Raw genomic sequence first — 10,870 nt, 5'->3', positions numbered from 1 at the left:
AACCGGACGGCCGGTGTCCAGCTCACCTACCGCCGGCGACCCACTCCCTGTTACCTCAACCACCCCTTACCCGTCGCATCACCCATCCAAACAAAACCCTAACCCGCGAAAACTGACCACCGCAGCCCCGAAACCACCCCCTACCCTATTTTCCGGCCACGATAAACCCTATTCCCTCACCTAAAACCACCAAAAATCCATTTAACCCATAAAACCAAAACCCTAGGAAATGGGTTTTCTAGGTTAAACCCGAAACCCGAAAAGGGGCTGCAGTGGTGGCATTAATTGCTGCCTGGTGGTGCGTGTGGGAGCAGCGAAGCGAGCAAGATGCGTGGTGCTGATTATGGCTTCCTGGTGGTGCGTCTGGGACCAGCAAAGGGAGATACGGGGGTGGTCGGTGCTGCTGTTGTTGGTTGGGCGGTGAGGTCGGGGTAAGGGGATAAGAGGAGATGGTGGGTCGGCCGGCGAAGCTGGGCGCCGGTCGTAGCGTCGCCGAGAAGTTGCTGCGTGTGGGGGAGGGGGAGAAGAGGTGGCTTGGTGGTGGAAGACGTGGTGGCTGGGTGATGGGGGAGGGGGATGGATGAAATTTTCATTTTTTTTTTTAATAATTTGCTTAAAAATACTAAATCATAATTAATGTTATATTTAGGTACTAATTAAATGTTAAACAATTTTATCAATGATTAAAAATCAGAATTTTTTATTTTTTTAAAAAATTAATATTTAAACCAATTACATAACAACACGTCATGTACAACCGGTTTAACAGGTTACAAGTTTTTTGTCTTGTTTAAAATTAATACCCCTAAAGTTTGTAATATTCAGAAATAATCGAAAGGTTGTATTATTAAAAAAGAACCGGCCAAAGATTGTATTATTATTTGCAATTTTTCCTAGATAATATCATATACTCCGTAACTTTATAAGTACTGTATATGATATGAATAAACTATTAGCCTCATACAAGTGATATGTTGTACAACTAGTTCAAAGACAAGTATATTTCATGGCTCTTGAAAATTCTACAAAGTTCCAACTGGACAGTACAAGAAATTGGCAGTGTTCTTCTGCCGTAGCTCTATGCAAATGCCAATGGGTGCATTACAATTATTATCCAGCAAAAGAAAGGAAAATTCACAATCGACGAACAACGAATTAAAGCATTTCATCCTCAAAACAACGAAAGAAGTCTAGCTTTCCTGCATCGGAGGACCCTTCCACTTGAAATTGTCTGCGTATGCTTTAGGCTGCAATAAGGGCGCAGAACAAAATTAGGTCTACTCATGCAAATGATGACAGGAAATTTCAATAAGAATGATATATTCCTTCAGTAGTTATAAACACTTAACACATGGAAGTAAATTTAACAAAAATACCGACCATTTCATTCTCTATACAGTCCCAATTTTTATAGAAGTTTGAAGGGGTTAAACTGAGCTATCAGCACCACACTTAAGAAAGGTTCAATCGAAATACCATAATTGGCTAGCTAAATCAAATTTAAGAATTCCAATGCATTTAAAGACCAAAGGAAGCTAAAGCACGCCATGTCGTCATCCTATCTATCTACTATTCACGTGGGAAGCTGGGAAGAATAGAGGCAACTTTAACAAAGAAGGTAAGGCACAGATTTCTGGTCTACTTTTCAAACTTTAAGATGCAGATCTGCCTCCAGAGTCAAAATAACAGTTAATAAATTAAACAGAGATGATTAAATAATTAAGGTTAAGCAGGAAAGAAGAATCTGCCTCCATAAAGAATACAAGATCACATGGCCGAAACCATTTTTGGTAGGACGCCCCATTGTCCCCATGCTCTCCCAGGATCTAGGGGTGCTTTGTAGTTTCTAGTTTCACTCTAGAACCTTCATGTCTTTCAATCCCCATTCCCTCCCCCCCTCCCGACATATATGTAGGCCTAAAATGAGAGAACGAGGTAAAAAAGATTTCAAAACCAGTTCCATGATGCTCCAATATTTGAATAGAAATCGCAGCACACTTTCAGAAAGTCTTCACATAAAAATCATAAATCTTGGTTGATTATACGATTAGTTGATAAATTGATTAGTTAAAGACAGACTTTATCAAGGAAAAGAATGGATTGCAAACTCTGGAAATTAAAAAAGCTGTAAATGAGATTAACAAGCTCACCTTCAGAAGTGGTGTGTGACGCTTTTTTACCTGCACAGATAAGTTCAACAACCAGTATTACCCAGAGGCAGAGAAAGATTAAGAGAAAAGGAAAATTGAAACAGGGGAGGGGGGAAAAAATAAAAAGAACATGCACTCCTCAAGGCCAATTATACTTATTCAAAGATAAGACACGGTATGCCAAACATGTCACTATTTGAAAGACTATATAATAATATCTCAGCCAGCCAAAAGAAGTAAAACAAAAACACATTTCTAATGTAACAATGGCATGAACATACAACTTTTCCAGCAGAGTAGAATTTGTCAATTTCACCTTGGCAGCAAAAAAGATTCAGAAAGTTGAACAGAAATTAGGATCACATATCGTAGCCAAATCCTTAAATTGTACATGAGCACAAATAATATACTTCCTCCGTTTCAATTTACTTGACCTATAGTCCCATGGCACGCAATTTAAGGAGTTAATTAAAGAAGACAAACGATATTTTTAATACAAAAAAATAAAACCACCAATAAAAGGGATAAATTGGGGCTTCATGACATTAATTTTTTTTTATTTAGCTTATGATTATCTTCTTTAATCTCTTCCTTAAATTGCGTGCCAAAGGGCTATAAGTCAAGTAAATAGAAACGGAGGAAGTACGTAGTAACACAAATAATATAACCTAAAGTAGAAGACCTATAACAAATTCAATCTATAACTACAATCCTTCTACAAATTATGTTATAGACTCCACTATGCAATAAGCATGATCTAAAGCCCTAAATATACATCACAATTTCCAATTAATTGATGACTGAATTTAGATATTTAGGCTTTTTAAGCAGGTCCACAAGAAAGGGATAGGGAATTGTCCTTTATAGTGTTCAGTTCACTTTTTTTTTTTTTTTTTTTTTTTTTTTTTTTTTTCCCTTTTGCCTTTATAAGAATGAAGTAAACACAAATGCCTTAAGGTTTAAAGTCTTTACCAAAATGAAATAATCGACTCTGGGAAAATTTCAATCTACATTACTATAAAAAGAATTGATCAAATGGTGTTGTAAACTATGACTAAAGCATATACTTCTCCCAAACAAATTTAATCATTTCTACCTGTCCAAAGATACAAGCATTCCTGCGACAATCTTATAGTCCTTGACTCCTTGTCTTTCCAAGAAACTCGTGTTTTAAAGGTACACTCCCCAAAATTGTAAGTTTCATACACACTTCAAAAACTATTCAACAGGCAGTAACCATAAACACAATTATTAACAGTTGACTTTCACCAATACCCTAGCCCCCCTGGAACATTTATTTAAGGGGACATAAAATCGAATATCTAATGCTAATGAAAAGAGAAAAGTTAATCATAAGAATTAAAAACTAAGTCCTTAAGTCCAATGCATTTAAAATTTGCTTTATCTCCAACAAACTAAATATGTATGTAAGCTCCCAAAAAAAAAACATGAAATAAATAACTTCAATTACCATGTGTAACTATTGAGACATCATCACCTAGGGAATGATTATGGTCTGTTGAAGACTTGAAGTCCTAAAATAAGTACTGTGTCATGGTGTGTAAACCAAGTGGACTGATCAATGACCATAAAGTTCAGCTTGCCTTAGCCTCGTAAATCCCATCATTTTATTATTTCCTGTTATGATTTATCTTGCTTTCATTTAATAGATCAACGAATCCACTAGAACCATGGGTCTGAAAGTTAAAGTCATTTTTGGAAATTTGCTTACTCACTTTTCTCAAATAACAGCTTACACAAGTTGGCAAGTCAGAGCAAATTTTGCTGATTATGACCTAGTGTGAAGCTACTTGGTTAACATACTACATGTATAAGTTTAACTAAAAGAACCTCAAGAGAAGAGAAATAAATAACAGCATATTTAAATTAATACATACTGCAGGCCTGATGTGTACACCTTATTTTCACTAATTTCAGAAAGAAAAAAAAATGTTTAAATAAGATAAATTTAGGAAAAATAAGTCATAATAAGTTGTGATAAGGGTTGATAAGAACTAAGTTTAATTTAGAACTAAAAGAAGTTCTAATAAGGTCTAATCAGTTTCAATAAATTGATAAGAGCACACCCTACATATATAACTTAAAATAAAAGAGCCTCAAGAGAAGAGACATGGATAACAACATAATTTTTAAATTAAATAAATAGCATACATACATTAACAGAGAAATTTATTTATCTTGTATAAATAGCACACATCATCTGAGATTTTTTTTTTTTATTTGAGGGATCCGCCCATTGTGAAGTACAACTTATGTTTAAAGAAGCAAAAAGAAGCATGAGTAAAAGGATGGACAAAGACAGTTTACAAATATTAATACAAAACACACCTCATATTGCCATCCATGTCTCTCAGCAAAGGCTTTTGCATCTTCTTCACTGTTGAAAGTCAGTGCTGATTCACCAACATTGGCATAAGGGTCTCCAGTGGATGTCCATCCCATCAATGGATTCTCCCACCTTAAGGATATTACAAAGACAAAGATAATGTTCAATAAAAAAGATGCAAGGAAGTAAGATAACTACGCAACTAACTACACAATAGACACAATACCATCCATCAGAGTAACTCAGAATGTACATGCAAAAAGTCTTTGGGTCCCTAAAAAATCATCATAATTCAACATACAGCAAAAATCCCTAACTTTAGTATGAATACCTCTCATGGCTCTCAATATCAAAGAAGTTCACTCTCTAAGACCCAAACCAGGCGTAGAAGACCTTTAAGGTTGTATCCAGACACTATACACTATACGCTTAATGTCACTGGAAAACAAAAAAACCCAGTAGCAAAGAACCTTTTAAGTTATACCATCACTATGATTCTTTCACACCATGTACCATATTTTCTGGAACATACACAGTACACTAGACTGACTAGACTTTTGTTTACAAGCTTAACAAATTAAAGAAGTAAATTATAATCCCATTGTGACACTGCAAAATTCAAAATTGACTACTGAATAACTATTTATCGGAGAATTATAGTCTAGTGACCTACTTTTGTGTCGAAAGGAAGTTGATCTTCCACTTCCCAACTTTGCCAGCACCTTGCTGTGTTGCAACGCGAGCAGGTGAGTAAATCACAACCTGCGCTCATAATTTACAATGATTAAGGAAGAATTAACGTAACCCAGAGGAAAATGTTAACTTTCAAACAAGTACGTGGTTACAACAAGCACAACATGGGGAAAAACAAGATTATAACTAAGGATAAGCAATGGAATATATAGGTTCAAATCCTTTAAATGGACAGATGCAACTAAAGGCACCAAAACCTAATAGCATGTTGCTTTCTAATCACCAGTGAGCTTTAATTATATTAGATAGCTGCCAAAGAGCAGATACTATATTGGAAATACAGAAGGTTTATCATCAAATAGCAAAGAGACAATTAAGTTAGTTTCATCAGATAACAAGCCAGACTATAGTAATATATGAAATACCATATGTATCTGCTAACACCGACAATCATAATCTGAAATTCAATTTGGTTTTGATCAATTAATGACATATATGACAAACCACAAACTAATAGTGTCCAGCCATTTCTTGCTTAGGTTATGAGAAAGGAGCAGAATTGTCACCTAAACAGCTAAGCTGCAACAACAAGCTCTAGTCAACCTGCTCTATCACCAGCATTGCTGGAACATAGAGATCGGTAAGTTCCAAGCATGGGCCAAATGCATTGTCCAACAAAGATGAGTCACAACCCATATCCATATATAACATGCAGGATAAAATTGATGGCAAATTCTGCTGAAACCAGCTAAAATAGTAAATACACAAAGTACACATGTTTAAAAAGGTAATGATGTAAGGTACAGTGCATTTCCAAGCAACTTTTAACACAAAAAAACACAGCAGCGCCACATCAAAATTACACATTGCAAGAAATTATAACAGACTCCCTATTATTCACACATACTCGAGGAGGAAGCCAGCAACAATCAATAACTAACCACAACTTGCAAGTTGTTAAATCAGTTGTTAGGTGGTTACCGCAAATTCGGGGGATTCTGTTATGATGGAGAGTAAGCAGCAAGGAGTAGGAGTATTAATAGGGGAAGGCTTGTAATAATAAGTAAAAATTGGAGAAAGTATTGAGTGAAACACAATCCGGAGGAATCATACCCTTAGAGGGTGTTTGTTTAGAGGGATAAAAGAGGGGGGATAGGATAAAAGAGGAGGGATTTAAAAAGTCTTTTGTTTGTTTAGAAGGATGGGGATTATGCGGGGGTTTAGGATGGGGATAAAAAAGGGAGTTATCCCTCCAAATTAATAACTAAGGGGGGGTGGTATAAGGGATGGGGATTAAATTTAAGGAGTAAAAGACATTTGTACCCTTAATGAATGAAAAAGAAGAAGAGAGTGAAGAAAGGATAGTAAGGGTAATTGTGTATCTTTATTAATTATTCCAATCTAATCCCAACCCAATCCAAACAATGGAATACATTATTTTTATCCTTATCCCATCTATTAATTCCACCTTCTTATCCCACCTTCTTATCCCACTTAATCTCATCCCTCCTACTAAACGCTCCGTAAGTCTGATATTAATAGCTTGAATTTATTAATTCCTATGATTACAGCCAAGCCAACCCTTATAATCTTGTTTTCTGTCTAATTAGGGTATTAGTTTCTAAATAATCACAAAAAACCAAAAACAGAACTGAGTCGTAGCACACATCCAAATAATCCATGCTTTCTCCACTTACGCCTCAGCAGCATATATGATTTATCTAAGGTTGAAAACAACATCTTCATCTAGACTCACACTTTTTTTCAAAATTCAACCTTAAGTGAATATACCCATATTGTACTTAGGGGTCATTTAGTTCATTAGGGAAGTGAAAATTCCCATGAAATTTCAATTTGTAGGAATTGGATTCCTTTATCAAAATCATGGGATTTCACCAAATTTGTTAGGTTGAAAATGGAGGAAGTAAATTCCCATAAGAATTTTAACTTACCAAGGGGTGGTTGGGTAAGTTAATTCCCCTGTTTAAAGGGAAGTCAAAATTCCCATGAATTGTCATTGTCCTCATTTTTACTTTTTACTTTTTTGTGTCAACCAAACAACAAGTCTAAAATGAAATTCATGGGAATTTTGAATACCCATAAGAAATTAAGCCAACTAAAAAACACCTTAGAAGATAAAACTAGTATAGGTATGATATAACATGAACAATCTGCTATTGATGAAAGGCAACATATCCCTTAGCTTTTTTATTCTATAAGGTGCTGATTAGTTGCCCTTAAGTTCCATAGACACCCAAATTTCCCATGAATTTCTTTTTGTCCATGTTGTGTTCGTTGACATCAATGTATAAAAAAGCTCAAGGCACACTAAAGCAAGAGGGGTCCAGCAGCGCCTACGTGCACCTCTTTGAAGTGAGGCGCACTATATGAACAATTAAGAATTTTGGCTGATATTTGCTTCAAATGTGCCGCATATGCGCCTAACTAGCACCTAACCACACACGCCTCACCCCGACCAAGTTAAACGCTTACCCCGTAGTGCCATGCGCCCGCTATTTCAAACACTAGTGACACTAAAAAGCAAAAATGGAAGTTATAATTCATGGGAATATATTCACCCACCCCACCCTTGGTCATTATTCACTATTCCTAGGATTTACAATTTCCCACATAACAACCAAACACATAAGTGTAATTCCTAGGAATGGAGATTCCTATGCGAAGTTAATTCCCAAACCAACCAAAAAGTCCTAAGACATCAAAAGCTTCTTCAAACAAGGCACCACTTTTACCATGCCCAAGTAAAAGGACCATAGTAGCTTTCAAGAAATCCATAAATGTTAACCAATTCTTCCAAGTAGAAAAAATGAGAGTAACACAATCCCATGATAATTTTGGGGTCACCATTTAACTGTGGTCTTCAAGAACAACAAACTTAAACCTCCTTGACAAAGCATTAAAATAGCAAACTTCAAAATTCAAAACCACATACCAAAAGTCAAAACCCCAAAAATTCCTCACTTCACAGCCATTATACAAAAAGGTATGTTTATCTACTCATTTATTCAATAGGAGATTTAATTTTGCTAATTAGAGCACTCCAAATTAGAAAAATCTCTTAGGGCATGCCTTCAACGGGTATTTGGGGGGGGGGGGGGGGGGGGTAGAGCACTCCTAATTAGAAAAATCTCTTAGGGCATGCCTTGAACGGGTATTTGGGGGGGGGAGCGGGGGGGTAGAGCACTCCAAATCAGAAAAATCTCTTAGGGCATGCCTTGAACGGGTATTGGGGCGGGGGGAGCGGGGAGAGTAATGATACAATGATTTTAACTTTTTTTAAAGATTGGATTTAAGTAACTAGTTGGTGGGGTATTAGTAATAGTTACCAATACCCCCCCCCCCCCCCTCCCAAATAAAGTAATTATTCCCCTGAATATTAGCTCTCATCTCTGCTATACTCTCCCTTCTCTTCAACTTTTTTCTTTTTCCTTCACCTCCGTATCTCCCGCTCCCCCCACCCAACATCCAATACAGAAGCATTTTCTGCTACCAAAGGCATCCAATGGAACTGACAAGCTGACCGATTTGGGCTCACATAAACAATGATCTGAAACTGGAGCCATTAATTGATGATTTTATTTGAAAGAAAGTATAGGGCTTAGGTTCTGATCCTTCCAGAAGGGCGATGCATGTTTATGGCCAAAAGTTGGTTGTCTTGTTACAAAGATCAAAAGTAGTTTGTCCTAACCCAAGATTGTTGCAAATCCATAGAAAAGAAAATATTACTCCCTGTCTGGAATAGGTGTAAAGGGAAGGGAAAATATAATGGAAAAATAATTTTGACTTTTTTTTAGTCAATTTTTGGAGTAATTGGTTATTAGGGCTAGCTTGTTCCCTTAAAAATAGGGTTAATAGTTACCCACATCCCCCCCTAGTGTGATTATTCTCCCCACAAATATAACTCTCTTCTCTCCATTATACCCTCCATTCTCCCTGCTACGTTTCACTTCCTCCATCTCGATACACGTCCTCTCAACAGAAGAAGCTAGACGACAACACAACTACTCCATAGAAACATACAGCGGCCGCCAAAGCCAACGGAGTTGAGAAGCGTTTCCGTTCCACAATAATCAATAGCAATGATATCAAATTGGAGTCATCAATTGAAGAGATAGATGAACGAAAATTAAGGGCTGTTAAAGCTTCCAGAAATGTGATGCCCAAGGTGGTGTCCATTTGACCTCTGTCAAGGTGGCTGTTGGGATTCCACGGATGCCCTTAGGAGTACCTACAATGGTGTATAATGGAAATCGTACTCCTCTAACTTTAAACCATAGCTCAGTCCTCAATAGCGAATTGCTGTTTTATCATGATCAATTAACCTAACCTTTCATCAAAATCAATACACGTTGAACAGCAAACTCAGCATTCGGAACCACATACAAAACCCGATAACATTCCTTTTATTCTCATCATCAATGACAAAAGAATATGCATCTCCATTAATTCTAATCATTTCAATCCAAAATCACTAATTTTCAACCAAAAACCAATATGACAACCTTCAAACAATGTCACAAAATACCAAATTCCAACCATAACCTTAATTAACAATCAATACGAGCATAAAACAGTTCAAAACGAATAATAATCGACGAATTCATAAAATAAAATAAAAACGCAATAAATCATACTCGACGACGAAGATGTTCTTCGGGGATTCCAGCGACGACGCCGATCTCACCAGGGCGAGATTCGACTAAAGCATCGGCTTGAGATGAGAAGGACTTAGTTAAAATGAGAGCAGATCGGCTAAGATGAGTTAGTCTCAGACCAGCTCTTTGTAGAGAGGTCGCCATTGTTGTACCTTCTTCCTTCAACTTCTCTCTCTCTAACAATGAAAACAATGGAGAAGGAAATCGGTTTCTATTTTTTTGGGAGAGTCCAATTTGACAAGATTGTTAGCCCATTTTGTAGAGGCTTTAATTGGGGCTTATCATTTTTGTATTGGGCTGGTTTGATATACTTGAGACAATTACTATTAGACTATTAGCTGGTCTCGTCACCAGCCAGGTGGCTGGTTTAGGTTCCGATTTGGGTTTCAAGAATTTTAACAGCACACTCTATTATGCTCACCCCTAACTTGCCTTCGAACATGCCTTGGGAGCTAAAGCCTTTGTTGACTTTAAATCTCCATATTCGTTGAGCTCGGGGAAAGAATGGAAAATCAGATAACACATAGATATTGACATCAATACCCTAAGAATTAACAATTAACATGCTAAAAACCCTTAGTGATTGTTTAGGAGGCCCTCATATTGGAGAGCAGTGCGACGATAAAGGATTTTCAAAGCAATGGATTGAGAATTCATGGCTAAGCTAAAACGAAGTTTATTTTCCATTGCTCTTGAAGAAAATGTGTCTTTGTCAAATACAACTACAAGATATATAATGGATCAAATTATGGAGATAATTAAGTTCGTTCTTTTAGATCGTCGTTATATCATAACTAGGGCTGGCAAAAACTGACCCAACCCGAAAACCCAATACGAACCCGACCCGAAAAAAGCGGGTTAGAGTTGAGTTTTTTCGACCCGAAAACTTAAATGGGTCGACATGAACCCGAACCCGAAATTAAATGGGTTAGGTTAAGGATGAAAATCTCAACCCGAAAACGACCCACTTAACCCGAAATAAATTTCAGGTCAAAATCAGGTTG

The 10,870-nt window shown here is 36.8% G+C and overlaps 1 protein-coding gene across 1 annotated transcript; it reads right to left on the bottom strand.

Moving 5' to 3' along the window:
- Positions 1-941: 941 nt before the first annotated feature.
- Positions 942-10,083, bottom strand: LOC145592387 (NADH dehydrogenase [ubiquinone] iron-sulfur protein 4, mitochondrial-like). The gene is made up of 5 exons (XM_081648833.1): positions 9,846-10,083; positions 5,171-5,259; positions 4,500-4,629; positions 2,151-2,180; positions 942-1,247 (listed from the first exon to the last, which is right to left on the bottom strand). The coding sequence occupies exons 1-5, from the start codon at positions 10,008-10,010 to the stop codon at positions 1,191-1,193; spliced, it is 471 nt and encodes a 156-aa protein (XP_081504959.1). The 5' UTR covers positions 10,011-10,083; the 3' UTR covers positions 942-1,190.
- Positions 10,084-10,870: the final 787 nt, after the last annotated feature.

Source organism: Chenopodium album, chromosome 18 (genome assembly GCF_948465745.1).
Source record: "Chenopodium album chromosome 18, dcCheAlbu1.1, whole genome shotgun sequence".
NCBI lineage: Eukaryota > Viridiplantae > Streptophyta > Magnoliopsida > Caryophyllales > Amaranthaceae > Chenopodium > Chenopodium album.
The sequence above is the reverse complement of the archived record's forward strand: the minus strand, read 5'-3'. Positions and strand labels throughout refer to the sequence as shown.

Bases quoted from the DNA above. Each gene is read 5' to 3' on its own strand.
- LOC145592387 (XM_081648833.1), bottom strand. From the start codon at position 10,010: ATGGCGACCTCTCTACAAAGAGCTGGTCTGAGACTAACTCATCTTAGC. The intron at 5,260-9,845 runs GTATGATTTATT...TTATGAGCGCAG, and splicing joins AAGAACATCTTCGTCGTCGA to GTTGTGATTTACTCACCTGC. The intron at 2,181-4,499 runs GTGTGTTTTGTA...TTATCTGTGCAG, and splicing joins GACATGGATGGCAATATGAG to GTAAAAAAGCGTCACACACC.